The sequence below is a fragment of the Lepidochelys kempii genome, chromosome 4, assembly GCF_965140265.1.
Source record: "Lepidochelys kempii isolate rLepKem1 chromosome 4, rLepKem1.hap2, whole genome shotgun sequence".
Classification (NCBI taxonomy): domain Eukaryota; kingdom Metazoa; phylum Chordata; order Testudines; family Cheloniidae; genus Lepidochelys; species Lepidochelys kempii.
The window spans coordinates 26,819,140-26,841,619 of NC_133259.1; the positions used below are offsets into that span (position 1 = coordinate 26,819,140).

The 22,480-nt window shown below is 42.6% G+C and overlaps 2 protein-coding genes across 3 annotated transcripts in view; one reads left to right on the forward strand and one right to left on the reverse strand.

Moving 5' to 3' along the window:
* Nucleotides 1-2,921: 2,921 nt before the first annotated feature.
* The window catches only part of LAMTOR3 (late endosomal/lysosomal adaptor, MAPK and MTOR activator 3), a 62,753-nt gene continuing 43,194 nt past the window's right edge, over nt 2,922-22,480 (reverse strand). For both annotated transcript variants that reach the window (XM_073340789.1, XM_073340788.1), the window contains one exon: nt 2,922-10,091. In XM_073340789.1, coding sequence (XP_073196890.1) covers nt 10,084-10,091 — 8 coding nt within the window. In that variant the 3' untranslated portion in view covers nt 2,922-10,083. The remainder of the gene's footprint in view (nt 10,092-22,480) is intronic.
* DAPP1 (dual adaptor of phosphotyrosine and 3-phosphoinositides 1) overlaps nt 9,303-22,480 on the forward strand; it is a 45,487-nt gene continuing 32,309 nt past the window's right edge. The window contains exon 1 of the mRNA XM_073340783.1: nt 9,303-9,673. Within this exon, the coding sequence (XP_073196884.1) occupies nt 9,570-9,673 (104 nt within the window). The 5' untranslated portion in view covers nt 9,303-9,569. The remainder of the gene's footprint in view (nt 9,674-22,480) is intronic.

The following is a 22,480-nucleotide window of genomic DNA, read 5'->3' on the forward strand; positions in this document are numbered from 1 at the left end:
TAGATTTTCTGGGGGGAATACCACCTGCTGTGCCACTTGGTTACACAAATGTGTACAAATTGGTGTAGGAGAAGCAAAAAGTTGCAACAATTACATACTTTCAGTTTAAAACATGTTTACTATTAGCAGCGTATATAGCTCATGTGCTAAGAAAGAATTAGATCAGGATACATCATGTTTGCCTACCTCTCCCACTCCACCAGCTATTCAAATAATGCCTCTGAGGTTGCTTAAATGTGTCTCTCTGCTCAACAAAAAACAGTGCACTTGCTTCCTTCATTTTCATTTAATGGGAGTTTTAATATTAACTGGCAAAGCACATTGTACACAGTAACGAAATGCATACTTCCTGCCTCTTCTCTTCAAAAGCAAAATCAATAGCAACTGCCAAGTAATAGACATGCCAGGATCATGCCATGTAATTCTCACAGATGGCTGTCCCAGGTAAGACTATACCTCTAGAGAGGATCTTTATTTATAACTAGCAGCCTGATAGGTGGTCAGTACAGAGTGTTAATGTGACAAAATACTGATTTTTAGAATCACCAAAATGCCTCAACTCAAATGGAAGACGAAACTGCCGATGGCGTGTAAATACATCATTCATATCACTTGCTGCTGAAGGACAGAGAGAAAAGGATCAATCGAGATACACGGCATGCAATGCATTAAACACAAATCGAGTTGAATAAAGCCTATGAAATATTTACAGAGAAACATTTGCATGCTGTATAAGATTAGGAACTTTGTCTTTTTAGAAGACTTTCATGCCAGAGGGCATTTGTAACTTTAAATAAGCAACTGGCAATGAACAGAGCTGTCAACACCACTTTGAAAAATGCCTTGCGTCCATAAATCTTGCTTGGTGCCTTTTGGGTTTCAATTACACAGATGTAAGCAGCACATTAACCCATGTCCCTCCAGAAGTGAGGAGGCATTTAAGCCAATATCATTGTCCTCAGAAAGAAATTTACATACTTTTTTTTTTTACTCAGCTTATGAACAGTACTCTTTCATAGAACATTGTAATATAATGTAAACCATTGAATGTTGCAGGATGTTACATTTGTTTACAAACCATAACTTTATTTAGGAGAAAGAATCCATAATCAGTCAGCATCAATTGCTTATGCAATTTGTCCCAGAGTTAAAAGTTTAATAAGACAATGTGGCATAAAAAATAGGCCATGAATTTTGATAACTTACCTATATATTCTCTATACTATTTGAATCTAGACTCTGAAGTTGGAGAAAAGTCTGACAAATCTTACCTCTCATGGATTTACAAACATGAGAATCTAGACTATGCCAGTGAAACACAAGAGCCAAATTCTTTCTTCAGTTATATCCATGCAGCCATATGGACAGTACCTATTGAGCCTCTGGGAATGGGTGGGCACAAGCCCGACCGCATCTAAAAGCCCTCGCCAGCCTCAGGGGAGGAGCCACTGGACCCAGGCATCAAAAGATTATAGGGGATAATAAATGAAAAACAGGGACAGGAGTGAGGGTTACAGGTTCAAAAGCAGGGATCCAGAGGGGGACACTGAGCACAGAATCCCGGTCAGCACCCACTGCTCCTTCAAGGCATCCAGGAAGCCAATGGACATCGCCCAGAGGAACTCTGCCCAGAGACATGACTTCAGGGAGGACCAGCAATAGACCCCACAGTTGCAGAGCCCTCCCTGTCCCGCTTCTTTCTCCTGGTATGGTGAATGGCCACCTTGGCCAATGCCAGGTGGAGGTTGACATGGAGGTCTTATGACTTTGTGGGGCCATGGATAGGGTATGCATAGATCAGGAGGTGCGGGGAAAAGTGCAGCCAGAAGGAGAAGGTTTTGGAGGAGCTAGAAAAGGGTAGCAACCTGGTATACTCAATGTAGATGTGCGCCAGAGTCTCCCTCTCCATGCAGAAGGGGCAGGTGTTGGGAGAGGTGGTGAACCATGCCCCTTATACACCCATGTTCACAGCTCCATGAAGGAGCCACCAGCTAACATCCGTGGCAGGCTGAATAGGCACTGGCCCACCGGGGCTCCTCTCCCTCCATAGGTGGTAGGAGGTTCCACCACTGGGTGTCGGAGCAGGACACAAGGGTGAGGAAATGAAGGGTGTGGCGCATGAACACGTATGGATGTTTCCTCGGTGCGGTTCGGAGGCAGACCAGCTCCACGTTGTGCTGCCGGCTCAGGTGATGTGAAGGGGGCAGCCAGGAAGCTAAGGTCTGGAGAGCTGGGGTGAGGGGCATATGGATGGTGACTGCAATAGCAGAGTTAATTAACCTGCACCTATGATCATCTCCATGCTAGAGACAATTATACATTTACTAAACTATTCTGATATTAAGAGAAACTCCCTTTTACCTTATTTATCTCTAGGTCCCTCAGAGTGCTCCACTTAATGTACTTATTTTGGGATTATGGTCTGATTCTGTACTGCTCCACATGGGTGACTCCTATTGACTTCATGGGAATTGCTCATGTAAAGAGGCTGCAGAATCAGATCGCAAGACTCTAATTTGTTCTTTTGGCAAAACTAAATTAAGTTTCTCAGGCAGGCATGTGAAACTGTTCATAGCTTTACTTGATTTCTAATTTAACAGTTTTACTCCATGAATTGCAACACTCTCAGGGCTAGTCTATAGAGACATTGAGTTCGCAGCAAGCTGGGATGTAAATATTATCCTGTACTAACCTGCTGTGTACTGAGTGTCTATGTGGACCCTGCTGCTGTGCACTATAAGTTACCTGATCAGTGTGCTTTAATCTACTCCTGTATCTAACCATTTAAAAGTCTAAACATGCATTTTATTTTCCTAGCAATTTTGTCTCTTTTTATCTTGCAAACAGATTTTTCCACTCAGTAATGCTGCTGGAGCTTGACATTAACAATCCATTTTCGTTTACTTTTTCAGGGGCTGGAGGGCGAGTGCCTTAAAGCTGGCTTGGCAAAAGTCAATCTTTTAACATAATTTTGACAGATAATATAGTTTATTTTTTTATTAATTTAAATTTTCACAATGACAGGAAATTATGGGGGGTCAGACAATTATTCAATGACAGCAGACATTCAGATTTCAAAAGTTAAAGCTTTATAGGCATTAAAACACAAAATGTAAGCATCACATATAAAATATACAAAGTAAATAACTTTAAAGCAAGCTCTAATAAGTTCTAAAGCAGCATTTTCTTACTTTGCCTATCAATTATCATTGATGGAAACATTTTTTTTTCATTGGTTTGTGTGTGTACAGTAAAAGTGATGTTTACCAACATTTACTTGTAGATATCTAATTGTTCTAAGTCTTGCTTAAGGTCTAGTCCTTCTGTTGTATGCTCATCAGCATGAACAAGGATATCCCAAGGCTTTGGGAATAAGATGTGCTAGTTAACCGTTTCAGAGCCAGCAGAGGGCACACAAAAGTCCCATTAGCTTGTCTTCAACTGTGTCTTAGATGTGCCAGAGAGATTTCTCTTCAGTGGAATGGTGGATTTGGGGAAAAACAAACATACATAAAATCACTACCATGAGTGATCAAACCAGATTCTGTCCTCAGTTGCACCCAGACAACCGTACTGAACTAAGCAAGATTGCACAGGGATAGCTTCATATATTTAGAAGCCAGATATATAATACTCACAAGTTATTGCAACTTCAAATAAGTATTTTAAACCACAAATTTGATCTGACAGGGACAAATCTAGAGATGCAAAATTTTCAGATTTTGGCTCTGCCCCTATTGGAGCAAAACTTTCATTAACTGAGTTTGCCTGAGTAAAAACTGAGCAAGGACCTCATGACTCAGAAATTTTTTTCTATTTCAAGAAGTTTGTCTGGATGAAAACATTTCCTTTTGCTGTTTACAACCCAAATATTACTGCATATGTGCTAGTACAAGTGATCTAGAACCTGATGAGTCTACTCACATTGCTTAAAAGGAGTGATATGAAAAAATAAACCAGCGATAAGTACATTAGAGTTTTCAAATTCTCTCCGTTTCAATTATCTAAAGCATTACTAATAAAAGCAATAAGTGTTTTTAAATGAGATTTTTATATTGATAGTGTCTCTTTACCATGTTTATTAGGTTAACAACTGTATAAAGCAGATTCTACTTTGTATTATAGTCATAAATCTACTGCAACCGAAGTCCAGATTTACAGCAGTCTAAATGAGCGCAGAATGTATCTCATAATTATTTCCTATTACATCCATGAATGTCAATAATCTTCTATTATATCCATTTAATAATTAGCTGTTGTTTATTCTAAAGTTAACTGAAATTATTCCAAACAACTTTAAACAACTGCTTCATAAACTTTGAGGCCAGAAGGGGCCATTATAATTGTCTATATAATTGTCATTATAATTCTGAACTCCTGCATAACACACGCAATAGACCCTCACACAGTTATATTGTCCATATTTCTGCATCACTTCCATAATTTCTGGTTGAACAATAGCATACGTTTTAGAAAGACATCCAATCTTGATGCAAAGACTTCAAGAGTCTATGGAGCATGGGAGCTTCTAATTAGAGAGTATCTATTGGGATTTAAAGCCTTGCCATAATTAGGGTGCCTTGCTACTGCATGGAATGGCAATAAAAATACTTAAGACAGGAAACAAAGGGTACTGCTACTACTTTTCTCTCCCCACAGTTTGCAGGCCAGCAGACTTTAAGTTTTGTTTTTCTTGTGAGATGAATGTAAAATTTGCAAGTATTACCCTGAGACAGAGATTGCTGGGGGGCAGGGGAAAGTGTTTAAACCTATAATTTCCATGGCTATTTGAGTATCAAAGGGGGGATCATTTAAGGGATCATTTCTGAGGAAAATGAAACACTTATGAAGCTGAGCATATAGCGTGGACAGGGGAAAGAGGAGGGATGCAACCAAACTATGCCTTCATCAGCAAAACAGTACCTTATTGTGTTGTTTCTGTTGATGATGTTTATACATTTGACTATGCTTCAGGATGACCAGTGAGCTGGAACATTGCTGTTTCCTACCAGTCTCCTCCATGAACTAATTACTCTGTGGCAGCAGCTTTTGTACCTGGGCATGAGGAATGAACCCTGACCCTAGAGCCTGTGGTATTCTGGGAAATGTAGTTTAGAAGTCACATGGCCTTTCTGTTCCCAGTGTGTCTGTAATTGGTTCAAGTGAAGAATGTGATTTTAAGAATTATTAGATGTAGCTGATTAGAGTGACAATCAATAGGCACAATATGCAAGTTTGTTTGTTTTTTTCTGTATGAAGAGAAATTCACATGCCAAGTAGGAGGAAGCAACTTCTCTAAAATGAGCTGAGCTTGACAGCTAGGTAACATTCACCTACCAAGATGCACTGCTGCAGAGAACACAAGAGCTTATAAAAGCCTGTCTCAAGCTATGAGCTTTTATGCTGATTTGTGACGCAGTTGGTAAAGCCCTTAAAAAGGCTTGTGATGGTTTGTTGTTTGGATTTTATTAAATTTCTTCTTTTAGTCTTTTTTCAAATAAAGAGAAATTTTGATTTGCACCTTTCTTTTTCTCACAATGAGATAACCCAGACATGGAGAAAAAAAAAAGAAAATAAATAAAAAGGTCATTTCAACCATCTCTGCAAACTTTGATAGAAGCAAGGCAGCTGGTAGGATAGGAAAGAAAAAAAAATCAAGCTCAAAAGGACAATGGAGATGTCAAAAATATCTATGATTGCCTGAAAGAAATGTATGGATTACAGTTCCAGGCTCCCAAAAGAAATGTTATCTAGTGAACTTTTTAATGGATAAAAAAGCTACAAAGATGCACTGGGAAAAAGCCTCTCCCACTATGACCAATAGCAACCTGTGGGAAGCTAACAAGCAAGCTCATTTGAACCAGCCAAAATGGTATCTGGGGCAGAATTTGTTTTGATGTGAGATGTATAGTCAAGGAGAGAAGGTGGCACATTGCAGGCAGAGAAAGCAAGAGTTAGAGGAGCAACTAGCAAACAATTCCTGCCTAACCTGTGGAAAATCTTACAGAGCATTAGCCATCACTGAGTTCACGAAAGTTCTTTCCTTCTAAATTGTTTAATCTGTAACACAAAGAGCAACAAAGAAGTAGGCCTGCATTGCAAATCAAATAAATTGTTCTAGACTAGTTTCATTTTAGTGCATATTTTATTTTTGAGAAATCAGTGCCAAGACAAAGAGCATGACCTTTACAAACACATGATATTTTGCTTTCACAAGCAAACAGCAACCGTTAGGAGGATATTTGCATATCTGTAGTGTACAGCTTCTTTAAATGGCAAAGCAAGCCCTGATGTGAAATGAAAGGAAGGTTGACAGAAGATGTAAGGATAAAGTCCCAAATCAACAAATGAGCAAGGCAGTCTAATGATAGGACACAGAGTGGGGCTCTGCAGAACCGCCACTCAAAAATACAAAGGTCTGGTGAGTTTAACCAGGATACACTGGTAAATTCATGAGTTTGGGAACTGTTTGAGTCTGGTGTGGGGAGAAGAAAGAGGAAGGAAGTGTGGTGCTCTAGAATCACTGAATCTGTAAATGTGCTTAGTTGTCAACATGACATATTTTTTTTCCAAGGGATTATCCTCTAAATAAAATGGGATTCTGAGCGGGATATCCAACTATTGGAGGCTTGTGCCTGAATCTATTTTGAATTTTTGGTTATATGTAACATAATATTAATAGATTCACTTTTAAAATCAAGATTGGATGTTTTTCTGAAAGATCTGCTCTAGAATTTAATTCAGAGACGTTCTCTGGCCTGTGTTATACAGGAGGTTACACTAGATGATCACAGCGGTCCCTTGTGGCCTATAATCTATGAATCTTTAATTAGCAGGGCACCAGGCTATTCTTGCCAACCTTTCATGTTTGACCAATACACAATAACAGCATGTGTTATTCACATTACTGTGTATATCAGAAAAGTACATATCAGTTCTGTTCACTCCTTTAAGTATACACCACTCACTCAACAATGGGCATAAGGTGCAAATTTCAGACTGAGTGTATTACATTAAAGTATTTGCTACAAGCAATTTTTGGTTCAGTCATGCATTTGAAATCTGTGTTAAATTTGTAAACTATCACTTAAAATTCTCTAGGGGTTTCCTAGTCCTGCTTGTAGGCTAAGGGGCTCTGTAGAGAAGGGTACAATCAGAGTCTATCAGCAGTCAGTTTGCAAGGAGCCAGCCTGCAGCAAGGTGGATTGAGTTATGCCTCTCTGCCTTAAGAAGCAGCCTGCGTTCTCTCTCTATGTTTTTGATTCTTTTATGTAAAAGTTCTGTATTTTAAGAAATAAAGTACTATTGCAATTCAGCCTCCCAGAAAGAGTATTTTATGCTTTTTGCTATTTTCTCTGTTTCTATATCATGAATATAACAGGTTCATTGAAACATTTTCACATTAACAAAGTGGCTTAACAAAGACAAGAATTTGCCAGCATTTGCATAATCAAAGTGTATAAAATAACCTCATGAATAAAAACAGTTTAAAAAGCAATGAAAAAATACATACCCAGAAAATTCAGCAGAAACATTACCTTAAACACATATAAAAAGATGCACAAAATGCAGCCACTACATTGTAAAAATCATAAGAACATCCACCAAAACTAACAACAGCTTTGCAAAACGAATAAACACCAACAATGGGGAAATGTCAAAGGTTCTGGGACTTGATTAAATATCTGGTAGTTGACACTTTTCTGAAGCTATGAAACCGCATCCCGTGAGGCTCAGTCCTCACACAACTCCCCTCACACTGTGGCTCTCACTACTTGATATTATCTTCTTGAGATGGATGAGGCATGATAGTCTACTAAGCCCACTAGGCCACTGACATCTTCAGGAGGCAGTCAGCAGGCCTGCCCCTTTCTGTGCAGACTTCAGAGGATAAATCCCAAGACAAATCTGCTAATAGCTAGGTGTGGAATTGTGTGTGGAGAAGAGACTTCAGGATAGCCTTGAGAAGATCTACTGTTGATAGGTATGAATGGGGAAGGTAAGGAGGTAGCAGTAGCAGGAAAAAAGATTCCTCCCTTTGTGCATCACTGGACATACACATCACACAAATGGAGCAATAATGACGGGCAGGAAGGAGGAGATAAATCCAGACTATTTCCATCTCCCACCTCTCCCCCCCAACCACCTGATAGGACTTAGGAAAATTTAAACTTGTAATTCACCACTGGAACAGTTACATAAGAATAGCCATACTGGGTCAGACCAAAGGTCCATCTAGCCAGTATCCTGTCTTCCGACAGTGGCCAATGCCAGGTGGCCCAGAGGGAAAGAACGGAACAGGTAATCATCAAGTCTCCTGTCGCCCATTCTCCACGGGTGATAGTAACAGTAGAAGATGTAGCATACAGAGGCCTCAGGTGTTTTTAACACCACATCATACACCCAAGCTCTGAGTGACATGATGGCTGGCATTATCCCCAGGGGTGCCACATTGGTGGTGAATTACATGTTCCAATTCCCCTAATTCCCTAATAAGCAGCTAGAGTGTGTCAGGTGCAGGTTATCAAGCTGAACCATTGTAAAGGATAATGCAGCCTGCATACATCCCCTGCACACTTGTCACTCATGGAAGGATTGTGTTGCTGAGGCACAGTCGCTTTGGGAGCTCCCCTGACTCCCTATGGCCAGAGCCTCCCCAAAATCCCCCCACAAATGCAGAGCGCCCTACACAACCCTGCAGGTCGAGAGGAACAAGGGCGGGGGGGGGTCGGAGGAGGGAAGAAGCCAGCAAACGGAGCGGGCCAGGGCCCCTTCTGAGCGTGGGCCCAGCTCCATGGCGTCACTGGAAACCCAGAACCCTCCAGGGGTCAGCAACCTTTCAGAAGTGGTGTGCCGAGTCTTCATCTAGTCACTCTAACTGAAGGTTTCGCCTGCCAGTACTGCATTTTACCGTTTGTAGACGGTCACTTTCTATAAGTCGATAATATATAATGGAACTATTGTTGTATGTAGAGTAAATGAGGTTTTTAAAGGTGTTTAAGAAGCTTCATTTAAAATTAAATTAAAATGCAGAGCCCCCTCCCTGGACCGGTGGCCAGGACCCGGGCAGTGTGAGCGCCACTGAAAATCAGCTGGCGTGCCCTAGCTTGCCTACCCCTGGCTTACTCAGGTCCTGGAGTGAGACAGGGAAGCCACTACAGGTCTCCAACAGGGCGGTGTCACAGAAGATGAGGAGGCAGAGAAAAGGTTGTTTGGAGGCGGGGAATTGCCGAGGCTTGGTCCCTAGCCGCGAGCCTTCCTCCTCCTCCTCCTCCTCCTCCCAGCTCGAGCCACACGCACCTTCCACACAATGCCGCGCGCGCCGGCTGCATTCCCCCGGGGGCCAGCGCTTCCCTCCCTGCCGGCGCCTCGGGCAGGGTGGTTAGGTGCAGGGAGGGACCCGCTCTCACTTCCTCATTGGGCTCGCTTGCCATGCAGCAGCAGCAGCGGGCTGCTGCTCGTGCGGAGCGCCTCCTCCGCGGCCGCTGAGCGGGAGCCGGGGCAGGGGGCCCCCGGTCTCTGCCTGCCCGTCCCCGCGCGCGGCGGGGCGCGAGCCGCAGGTGGTGCGGATGGGCAAAGCAGAGGCGCGAGGAGGCGCGAAGATGAGCCGAGGCACGGGGGTCCTCCCCGCGGAGCAAGAAGGGGACGTGCTAGAGGAGCTGCAGAGCCTAGGGTAAGGGGCAGCAGGGCCCTGGGCTTTCCCTGCACCGCGCGCGGTGGGGGGTCAAGCCAGTGTTTGAAGCCCTCCCCCCAGAAATCGCATGGCTGGTGCCTAGCTGCAGGTCACTCCTCCCTGCTGCTGGCCCGTCGCCTCCTTTCCCTCCCGCCCTGGAAGCCAGAGGGGAAGTAGGGATCGCTCTGCATTGTGTGGATGGTGAGCAGTCGCAGGAATGCCCGGGGCTGCTTCCACCGTGGCAGCTGCAGGAGGGCGGCGGGGTTTGGGGCCTCCAGCCCAGGACAACGGTTGTGATGGTCGTCCCCCTCCTTCCCCACCAGGAATGAGGAAGTTGCTCTGTGCGTCTGCCTGTGTGCGGGTCTCCGTGCAGCTGGGTGGATGTGTGGTATCAGCGTGAAGGGGTCATTTCAAGTTTCTGTTTGAGAATTATTATTATTATTATTTTTTTTAAAAGAGGATGATCTGTTAAATTACCCAAAATGTGAATTTAAAAAATGCGGAAAAGCCTGCAAGAAACTTTATCGATTAAAGAGGGACATTTCAGCAGCTGTTAGGATTTGAGGTTGTCTGCTGTTGCTGAATAGTCTTTGAGAGTTAGCATTTTTTCAGAACATTTTAACAGAATTATGATTTATTTATTTGAATGCGCCATTGAAAAAATAAGGGGTGAGGAGAGAAAAAAACAACAACCCAGTAATATGAAGGTTCTGCATGACTATTTGCTTGTGTTTGGTACCTTTGCTATTATCATTATGAACTGGGAGATAATGAGGAGTTAAAGTGTGTCATTATGCTTGATCAGAAATGAGAACTACTACTGTGCTAAAATGGTAGTAGCTGGCAAATTACACAGACCAAATGCTTGTTCTGCAACTACACCAGAGCCTCCAATTAACTTCAAAGTAAGCTCTGTGTGTGCATCCAAGGGCAGAATTTGGCCTCCTTCCATATGGCCGAATTCTGTGCTGACTTACACCCTTTGCAATTCCTTTCATTTCTAGTGAGGTTGCATGGGGTGCCATTGACCACCGCATTTGGAACATCTTCCTGCAGTTTGGTTTTATTCACGAAAATAATTCCTGCTGAAACATAAAATCCAGCAAAAGCCTTTTCAGCAGGCGTGGCTGCTCCCCAAGTTCCTGTCCAAAGACTGCATAGCCCATGTCATCTCTAGAGCGTCACTCCTCTCTCCTTAACACCTGATTGAGTTAGCGAAAGGTCTGCAACAGGGAGTTCAGCAAAACAAGCATAACATTTTCCCCACTAGATCATCATCTGCTTGGTTTGGTTTGGTTTCAGTCAAACACACCCAGCTTGTTACACAGTACTTCTGAAAACGTGTCACAAATTGGGTGCCCAGAAATGGAGTCTGTCATAAATATAAAGGGAAGGGTAAACCCCTTTGAAATCCCTCCTGGCCAGGGGAAAGCTCCTCTCACCTGTAAAGGGTTAAGAAGCTAAAGGTAACCTCGCTGGCACCTGACCAAAATGACCAATGAGGAGACAAGATACTTTCAAAAGCTGGGAGGAGGGAGAGAAACAAAGGGTCTGTGTCTGTCTGTAGTCGTCTTGGCCGGGGACAGAACAGGAATGGAGTCTTAGAACTTTTAGTAAGTAATCTAGCTAGGTATGTGTTAGATTATGATTTCTTTAAATGGCTGAGAAAAGAATTGTGCTGAATAGAATAACTATTTCTGTCTGTGTATCTTTTTTGTAACTTAAGGTTTTGCCTAGAGGGGTTCTCTATGTTTTTGAATCTAATTATCCTGTAAGATATCTACCATCCTGATTTTACAGGGGGGATTTCTTTATTTCTATTTACTTCTATTTTTTATTAAAAGTCTTCTTGTAAAACACTGAATGCTTTTTCATTGTTCTCAGATCCAAGGGTTTGGGTCTGTGGTCACCTATGCAAATTGGTGAGGCTTTTTATCCAACATTTCCCAGGAAAGGGGGGGTGCAAGTGTTGGGAGGATTGTTCATTATTCTTAAGATTTTTATTCTTAAGTTTTGACCTAAGCTGGTAAAGATAAGCTTAGGAGGTTTTTCATGCAGGTCCCCACATCTGTACCCTAGAGTTCAGAGTGGGGGAGGAACCGTGACATGGTGGCAGCGGTGGGATTAACCTGAAATCATTTTGAGATCCAGTTGAGATTTTTTGAACTAGAAATACAGATGTGGGGACCTGCATGAAAAACCTCCTAAGCTTATCTTTACCAGCTTAGGTCAAAACTTCCCCAAGGTACAAAATATTACACCCTGGACTGGCCGCTACCACCACCAAACTAATACTGGTTACTGGGGAAGAGCTGTTTGGACGCGTCCTTCCCCCCAAAATACTTCCCAAAACCTTGTACCCCACTTCCTGGACAAGGTTTGGTAAAAAGCCTCACCAATTTGCCTAGGTGACTACAGACCCAGACCCTTGGATCTTAAGAATAATGAACAATCCTCCCAACACTTGCACCCCCCCTTTTCTGGGAAATGTTGGATAAAAAGCCTCACCAATTTGCCTAGGTGACTACAGACCCAGACCCTTGGATCTTAAGAATAATGAACAATCCTCCCAACACTTGCACCCCCCCTTTTCTGGGAAATGTTGGATAAAAAGCCTCACCAATTTGCATAGGTGACCACAGACCCAAACCCTTGGATCTGAGAACAATGAAAAAGCATTCAGTGTTTTACAAGAAGACTTTTAATAAAAAATAGAAGTAAATAGAAATAAAGAAATCCCCCCTGTAAAATCAGGATGGTAGATATCTTACAGGATAATTAGATTCAAAAACATAGAGAACCCCTCTAGGCAAAACCTTAAGTTACAAAAAAGATACACAGACAGAAATAGTTATTCTATTCAGCACAATTCTTTTCTCAGCCATTTAAAGAAATCATAATCTAACACATACCTAGCTAGATTACTTACTAAAAGTTCTAAGACTCCATTCCTGTTCTGTCCCCGGCCAAGACGACTACAGACAGACACAGACCCTTTGTTTCTCTCCCTCCTCCCAGCTTTTGAAAGTATCTTGTCTCCTCATTGGTCATTTTGGTCAGGTGCCAGCGAGGTTACCTTTAGCTTCTTAACCCTTTACAGGTGAGAGGAGCTTTCCCCTGGCCAGGAGGGATTTCAAAGGGGTTTACCCTTCCCTTTATATTTATGACAGAGTCACTCAAAATTACAAGCCACTGTTGAAAATGTGAGAGACACACACACAAGTTTAAACTATGGGCCAGTTCCTTTCGCATAGGGTGATCAGATGTCCCGTTTTTAAAGGGACGGTCCTGTTTTTTGGGACTTTTTCTTATATAGGCACCTATTACCCTGAATACCCTGTCCCGTTTTTTCACAGATGCTATCTGGTCACCCTACTTATGCACTGCTGGTAATTGGTTGAGTGCATTTTGTAAGATCTGCCTACAGTGCTTTCATCATGCCAAGACAGTGAACCTGACTAGGTTTGCATCAGTTTCAGGCTGGCTGTGTTGCTCTAAGCAAAAGCTGTGGATGGGAGCAACAGCACAGATGGGATTGAGGAGGGGGAGAGGAGGCAAAGGAGGAAGGAGAAAACCACAAATAAAATCCCAGAAACAGAAAGGCTGGGATAGAAAGGCTGGCATCTATAGTTTCTGAGGAAGTTGGTGAAGATTAGAAGACCCACAAAGGAAAAAAAAATGCTTAATGTAAGGGTGGAGATTATGTGTCTGTTTCTTTTGATGGCAAGTTTAATGAATGAAGAAAGTAAATTTGACATGCTGAAGAAACTCAGAATTAAAACCTCCTCCCAACAGGTATTACCCCCACCCCCATTTGAAAGTGTAGAGGCGGGAAGATCTACTCATGGCAAAAGTGAAATGAAAGCACTGAGTAATGGTTCCCACAGCAACTGTAACTTATTTCTCTTTTTCATTTGTAATATTACTGGTCATGATGTTAAAGGTATGCTTTAGCCATGTGCAAATAGGCTGAGTTGCAGCTGCTGTGAGAATCATTACCTGACTTATTACATTCTCATTACCTGACTTATTCATTTAGATCCTGATTCAGTCAGTTAGTCTGAGCAGGCAGAGACCTGGGCCCACATGGAGCCCCACTGACTTCAGTAAAAAGAAAAGGAGGACTTGTGGCACCTTAGAGACGAACACATTAATTTGAGCATAAGCTTTCGTGAGCTACAGCTCGCTTATGCTCAAATAAATGTGTTCGTCTCTAAGGTGCCACAAGTACTCCTTTTCTTTTTGTGAATACAGACTAACACGGCTGCTACTCTGAAAACTGACTTCAGTGGGGATTCATCCTCAGAGACAACCTTGCAGGATCACAGCTTTAAATTTTCAACTGTGACATAGCAGATCAGGACACGCAGGTGAATGTAACACAGATGCAGGGATGGATTGAAAAGGAGAAGGGCTGCAACTTTATTTTATTTTATTTTATTTTAATTTTAATGGGAGGGACTCCACCCCCATCAATATCAGGCATCTACTTGAGCGCAAGTGCAACGTTAAAAGGCTCCTTGCCAAATAACCAATATTCAGGGTTGGCCCCCTTCAGTCTAACTGCTAAGATTCAGCCCATCTCTGAATCCTCCCACCCTCCCCTAATGAGGGGGAACGAGAGTATACAGGAAGGGTACCTCAGTCTGAGAAGACAGTCTCCCCTTTTTTCTCTCAGTTAATAGGATCCACAAGTTATCTCACTGGCTCCTTGAAGCCTCTCACCTACAGTGGACCTAGGGATCCATCCACATAGACCATCTTGCAAGATCACAGCCTTAAATTCTAACCTATAATGTAGGCTTTTTCGGTTAACATCAGTCTTTAGGATAAAGACAAATGACTACCCATACATGTGTGCAGTCCCTAGTGCAACAAGACTTGGAACCTGATTGGGGCCTCTCAGCATTACTTTAATATAAGTAATGTAATTGAAATTCTTTAAAGAAAAAAATAGATAGTGAGTGATCACATACTAAAAGAAATGACTGTGCATTTATTCCAACCGGTAATATGAGAATCAAATGGAAAAATAACTAAGGGAAAAAATAAAAGGAAAGATGCTGGGAGTTTTGTAATACATTGGATTGGACCTGGCCTATATTAGAAAAGTTGGATCAGTGTAACAATTTAAAAATCAATCTAGTTACACCAGTGCAAACCCCTACTATAGATACATCTAAACCAGTTTAAGGCTTGATTTAATTTAATTCCATAACCCTTTTTTGTTTCCTTATGGTGTATAAAGGAGGCCTGAATGGTTGGTTGACTTTTTGTTCATTTACTTGAAATGTTTTTGTCTGCTTGTTGTTATTCAGATTTAATCAGGAATGTCAGTTCTGGTCTTCCCTTGATTTACTGGAGGCCTTGTTGTGGGTACTATGAGATGTTTATTGTGAGTTCTGTCACACCTTAATTGAAGAGGTGGAAGGGTTAGATTGAAATGAAACAAAAAGGAGGAAGGTCAAGAGGAGAAAAAGTGAAGTTTTAACTGTTCCTTTTGGTCAAGTGCCAGTCTGCTCTTTCAGCAGTGGTTTGTGGCCTTTCAGCTATTTGTAATCCACTTTCTACTATAAAAGCTAAAACTGAGTTGTTCATTATTCCACTTGTTTTTTTAATAGAAGAAAGTGAGTTGAAAGTGGCTGTTAGGCCATAAACTGCTATTGAAAAGGCAGCTAGACATTTGCGCCACAGGACAGGGGAGATAAGAACACAAATACCCCAGGAACTTTGGAAAAATAAGTTAATATTAGAAGGAAATTTTAAAAAATTAATATAGTTAGAATAGTTTAGAACAGGTGTTTGTAACCTTTTCCCTAGTATTTTGTATCAGCTTTTGCGTAGAAACTAGTTTTCATAGTGGAAGGATACACACTGTGTAAAGACCACATAAATAATGTGTTTTTTAAATGAACTGTAAAGTCAATGAGCCGCAGCTAATAGCACAAAATCATTATAGGTTACTGGCAAACTTTTTGGGTTGCTGAAGGCACCTGGATGCACTTGGGACCAAGCAATAGAGGCTTATTGCTAAAATGAAAACCATTAGGCATAAAGCACATTACACCTCCAAAAGAGGTGTGCAATTCATGTGCCAGTGAAGAAACTGCACCAGACATACCTTCTGCTTCACTGTATAGAAACAAAGAAGTTGGAGAGGTTTTGAAGAAGTAGCCATCGGAAATGGGAAACCATTTTAACTGAAGCGTGAGGAAAAAACTTCTTCATGTTTGAGGCAAAGGAGAGAGGCTACAGGAAATGCCTCATGTGTCACCCTGCCACCAAATCAGAAGTGGACAGGAATGTAAAATGACTGCAATAACTAGAACCCATGCACCCCATGGTGAAATCCTTCTCTAGACACCCAGAGTAATGCAGTAACTTCAAGTACTCTGTGCACTAATTTTGACAACAGTTGTTTGTATTTTTGTTGTGTCAAAACATTGAAACCATTGTTTGCAAAAAGCACCGTTTCCCTCCCGCCTCTGACATAACTCAGAAACATATATCACTCAAAATGTCAACAACCAGGAGGTAAGATTTTTTCCCTGAAAATTATAAACAGAGATAATCTCAAGCAATGTAAATCCAGTTCTTTGGGGTCTGACTGCAGATTTTCCTCAGATTGGGTTATTTTTCTCTAGAATCTCAGTTTTCTTTCAAGAGACATACTTTTAGTCTTTCTGATAGGCAAATTTCCCAATCAAATCAAAACCAGAACCTAGCCTCGCCTCACTCTCTCCTTTCTTTTGTTAAGCCACCATACAGTTTTGGAGAACCCCACCACCACAAGAAGTTTTTCCTCTTCGCATTCTCTTCCCTTTGGCCACCCAGTCTTGGGGAGTTGGGGAGTGGGTGGAAGGATGATGGCCGGTATAGGCAGTACATGTTTGGAGCTCTTTGGATAGCCAAGAGTTTTAGGGGTCAGATATTCATGAGTCAAGTGTGAAAACTCAAATGGTGCTAACAACACAAGGAAGGTGTGTGGTGCACTGAAAGGGTGCCTGGCAAAAGGAGTGAAAAGGGAAAAGCTGGAACATCCTGAATAGCCTAAGCCCTCGTCCACACTACGAGTTTAGGTCGAATTTAGCAGCGTTAGATCAATTTAACCCTGCACCCGTCCACACAACGAAGCTATTTTTTCAACTTAATGGGCTCTTAAAATTGATTTCTGTACTCCTCCCTGAGGAGGGGATTAGCGCTGAAATCGACATCGCCGGGACTGGAGTCATCAGTTAAAACTCACTTCCCTGAAATTACTAAAAAGATTAAAAGGGAAGCACTGAAATTCACCGAGAGATACACAGAAGTGTCTGCAAAAGATTGTTAGCGAGACTTCTTACTGACAAAGGAGGAAATAAGGCAATTTTTTAAAATTCTGTATTTGGTTGCTCCTAGGATCTACGTATAGTATTTATAGCTGTTTCTGTTCATATATATGCTAACTTCTATTTGTGTTGTGATTAGAAACACGTTTCATGCAATCATGGGGCATAGGGGAATTCCATCCTCTTGTAATTCACATATTTGTGCAAGAGATTAGAATGTGGATCAGCTTGTCATCTGAGAAGCAAGAGGCCAGTTCTGCAGTGTAATTTCAATAGGTATGAGTTGCAGTGCTACTGGTTCATTTTCTGTTCTTTCTGGTATGGAGGTGACAGCAACATTGTGTGATACTATTTTTGAAGTGTTTTTTCTGTACATGCCAAGCGTTTCTTTTTTGTAAGGTGTATACAGTTCATCTCTTGTTTTTCCACACTGATGGGTTTTGTACATACTTAAATAGTATGCTATGCTATACTGAACAACACATTTCTTTAGGTAGAAAGAGGGAGGAAACAAGACCACATTGGAAATTGGAGACACACAGAAATAGATTATCAGTTGAGAGAAGGGGAAGAGAAAATGGAAGTGAGAGTGGAAGAGATTAAAGAAGTATAAGGAGAGAAAGAATACAGCTAGAAAAGACATAAGCCTTTAAGGTTGGAAAAATTACTTTCAGTTACTCATGTTCCTACATTTTATTATTTTTTCTCTAGCAAAACAAAGTAATGGAGGAGGATCTGACCTTAAAGTCTGGTTTTGTTCTGCAAAGTAGGCCCCTTCTTACCCAGTAGCTCTGCTCCCTGTGGATATTAGTTTCTGTTTACTGACTAAAATAATTTTCTGCTATCCTTTCTTTACTCATTTTAGCCTTACAGAGGGAGAGGGAGTTTGATGCTATTTCTGTTCGCACTCCATCAGCAAAATTATTAGCTATGTCCTAATTGCAGAATCCTTACTGTTAGTGACATGTGAGGCAGAAAGAACCCAGTTTGACTCTCAGATGCCAGATGGAGTTTCCAGGGCTAGTAGGTAGAAAAAGATAATTTTTTAAAACTGGTAACTCAGCATAATTGATCTGGAAATCAATGAGACAATAAATACAGGAACCAGTGATGCCATATTGCAAAGTCACTTTTCAGAGTAGTGGTCCACTTTGTGTCTGATCCAATGCCCACTGAAGTCATAAAAGTCTTTCCTATTGACTTCAGTGGGCTTTGGATCTGGCTCTTTCTGTCTGGGAACATGCATAATTCCATGGGCAATAGAAAGTTAAGAGAGGTGTCATTTGATTTGCAAAAATCTACAGAATCCTAATTGGGTATCATTCAAAATCCCGTTATCCCACAAGGACAGTGGTACCAAACACGACAAACCTAGAACAATTATGCAGGTTAGACAAACACCCCTGTCAGGAATGGTCTAGATAATCTTAGTCCTGCCACGAGTGCAGGGGACTGAACTAGATGACCTCTCGAGGTCCTTTCCAGTTTCATGATTCGATGCAGATATATAGTCAAGAAAATGTTTAAAAATAGGGTTTTTTAATTTTACTTAAGACAGGCATGTCAAACATGCAGCCCTCACACAGCTAAAACGTGACCCTTGACTGACAGTACTGTGTTACCAGTTAATGCTCAGAACGCGATACCGTAATCTGTAACATCAAAAAATTGGGTAAGTGGAAGCAGTGCTTCAAGCTGATTTACCATCATTGGCAAAAAAAGAAGTACCGGTAGTTCAGCAGTATTGATTATCAGCTTTGTTTATTACGTCAGAAGAGTCGTAATGCTGATGTCTTAACCAGTGCTTTGTCTCCAGAAATGACTGGAATCCATCCGCAAATGGTATGCACGTTGGTACGTAAGTACAGTAGCGCCTCAGCGTTATGAACACCAGAGTTATGAACTAACCAATCACACACCTCATTTGCAACCAGACATACGCAATCCGGCAGCAGCAGATACAACAAAAACCAAAAAAACAGTACCGTACTGTGTTAAACGTAAACTACTAAAAAAATAAAGAGAAAGGAGCATTTTTCTTCTGCCTAGTAAAGTTTCGAAGCTGTATTAAGTCAATGTTCAGTAGTAAACTTTTGAAAGAACAACCATAATGTATTGTTCAGTTTTACGAGCAACCTCCATTCCCGAGGTGTTCGGAATGCTGAGGTTCTACTGTACATTACAGAACGTAATTCAACGTCTTCTGTGAAGAGCAGACTGAGGTCTTTGAAGTCATTTTCCAAAGTGTACAGGACTTGCCAAACCAGTTCCACTCACCCAGCGTACATTCCACTCTCTCTGACCTATTGTGCACCCTGGAGAGCTGCAATACCACGGAACGGATCAAGCAATTTCATCAGGTTGAATTGGTGACAAAGCCAACTGTTGGAGTGGTGCGGCATGAAGATGGTTGAGCTTCAGTTGCTTTTTATTCGATTTGTCAGGACTGCTAATTGGAATTTGCACCTTGCAGCATTGGAAGACTTCATGAAATACTTTTTTGCTTTAGATGAACTATTCTGCGATGATTGCCTGGTACCTCACTGAAATAAGAGGTGTAGAAAAGTCTGACCTGGACATATGGGAAGAATTTCAAAAAGGAAATTGGGTTGTTAAAAGGTCGACAGTTCCCTTCTGTGCTCTTAGCTCAGATGAAGCCTTAGAACATGAAAACAGAGCAATGAAGGTCGTTGGGGGCTGGTGGGCATAACACAGCATCCAAATGCTCTCCGCTGTTTGTTTTCTGACAGCTCCAGAACTCCACTGAATTTGGAATGAAACATTAATCATGACTGGGATGACCTGACCAGGGGTGGGCAAACTTTTTGGCCCGAGGGCCACATCAGGGTTGCAAAACTTTATGGCGGGCCAGGTAGGAAAGGCTGTGCCTCCCCAAACAGCCTGGACCCCGCCCCCCTATCCACCCCCTCCCACTTCCTGCCCCCGTCAGAACTCCCGACCCATCCAACTCCTTGTCCTCTGACCGCCCCCTCCCGGGACCCCTGCCCCAACCACCCCAAAGGACACCACCCCCACCCAGCCCCCCCTGCTCCCAGTCCCCTGACTGCCCCGACCCCTATCCACAACCCTGTCCCGACTGCCCCCCAGGACCCCAACCCCTATCCAACCCCCTTTCTCCCCGGGCTCCTTGCATATGGCCCTTCACAGTCCAGCTTTCTCTAACACAGTTTCCTCTGGCCAATCCTCTTTTCACCCTGGCACAGTCACTTTTCACCCCTTCTTCTCTAACCACTTTCCAACTGCCCACTGCAGGCAGATTCTGAGCTCGAGCGGCCCTCTCCCGGGCGCTCTCTCTCTCCCCAGGACAGCGCTCCGTGCTGCTGTACCACGGCTGTCGCAGGTGCTAGGGCCAGGGCCCGGGTTACTACGGTAACACCTGCCAAGATTTGGCTGAACACTTGGTTAGGAGGCTGAAGAGAAAATACTAGACCTGTGACAAAGTCCATCTAATCAATTCAAAATATTACCAGAAAGACGAGACCAAGAAGCGTTCCAAGCAGGTGCTTGGGGCGGCAGTTAGAAAGGGGCGGCAGTTCCCCTGGCCACGGCGGCAATTCGGCGGCGGCTTCTCCCTTTGGCCATCCGCGGCGGCAGTTCTTTGCACTGCTTGGGGCGGCAAAAACTGTACAGCCGGCCCTGGAAGAGACTCCTTGGTTTTGCACCTTTCCACGACAAAATCATTGGCTCCACAAACACCTGTGGTGTCACAATGAAGAAGCTACTGTCTCGTGCTCGCACAAAGGATGAGTTAACTGCATATCTTGCAGGAAAAATGCTCCAGCATGCGAAGAATTGCCCAGAGAATTTTGTCATTGCATGGCCAAATGAAATTTCCGCCTCTTACTGTTCAATGGAGTTTCTTCGTAGTTCCCATGAGGAGGCCAACATTAAAATTACGTTGTATGCCATCAATGCCACAGAGAGATGATACTAAATTCCGAATTATTACAACACAGATATTCTAGTGCTCTCTGTGAGACAGTACCCAAGACTTCGGCCAGATTCTGGTTTTGTGCCTGCAGCTGGGGGACAGCACTGCTGTTTATCCCTCAGAGATGTGCTCCTATCAGTTGGACTATGAGAAGAGGCCAGACTGCCAGGTTTCCATTTCCTTTCAGAGTGACACACTACTGGCAGGTTGGCTAGAAAGACCAAATTATCCCACTGGAAGGCATTTGATTCAGTCTCTGAAGACTCTCTCTCTCCTCCCTCTGAAGGTGCTCAGAATGGCTGAGACAGTCGCTGAGGAGGTCATAAATGCACTGGAGGCATTCATATGCTGAGTTTACTGTTTGAAGACCGATATTATGACACTTGCAGAGCTACGTTGGTGAATGGTTTCCAAACAAGCAGGCATATAGAGAAAAATTACCACTGACAAGGTATGCATTTATTCCAGCTATCAAGAGGGTAAATTATCAAGCAATGGAATGGCTCCAGAAAGGGGAGGACAGCTTTGGATGTGCTCAATCAATCAGGCATGAATGGGTCTTGGAGGATGGACTGACCACACCAGCTGCGGGTGAAATACCATGTGCTCCCCAATTAATCCTTCAGATAATCTAATGCTCAGGTGCAAAGACCAAATGTTCCCTCTGCAAATGTTTGGCCAACAGCCTGCCTTGTAGTTTGGCACAGACAAGGATTGATGTGATAATGTGCCCTAGATGGAAATGACATAGATGATGGCTTTGATGAATAAATGTTTTCAGTCCTACATGGCAAGGCTAGCTTCCCTAGGATTACCAAAGGTCAATGTCTTTTTGGTGTAAGCAGTGCATCTCTATGTTAAAGTACAATTTTAAAATGTTGATTTTAAAATCATTTTTTCAAATACATCTACATAATTGTTCTAGATTTGTCATATTTGGTACGATTGTGTTTGTGGGAGAAAGGGCTTTCGAATGACACCCAACTGGACCCATTTCTGATGACACTGTATTATCAAAATTTCCGCCAAGTGGAGGACCTGGAGCTGGGAGACAGAGGATGGGTGAGTGGGACAGTGAGTCCCCCCTGCCATGTTGCAGACACCATTGAAATGATGGTTCTGTAGATCTTTACAAATCAAATGACAGCTCCCTTATCTTTCTGTCACTAACTTGCCCAGAGAATGAGATTTTACTGCACTATGCTGCCAGACTTTTTACACTAAGGATGAAAGAATCTTCAGGCTGGTAAGATCTTGGGGACAGGAGAGAATCTTGGGTCAGTCTTGGTGTACGTGGGGGGATAGGAGGAGGACACCTCCACACCATGTCATTTTCAATTCAAATTCTCTTTTATAGAGTATAGCTGTGAAAATTCACCTGATTGGGGAGGAGAGGGGAAGATCCCTGATGGGGAGCCATGTGTAACCCACATCCCCTCAGTGCAGTGCTCTGTCCCCTTCACTTGGTAGCTGGGCCGTGTAGAGAGATTCATAAGCCTCAACTAACAAAGGCTCTTTTAGTTTAGG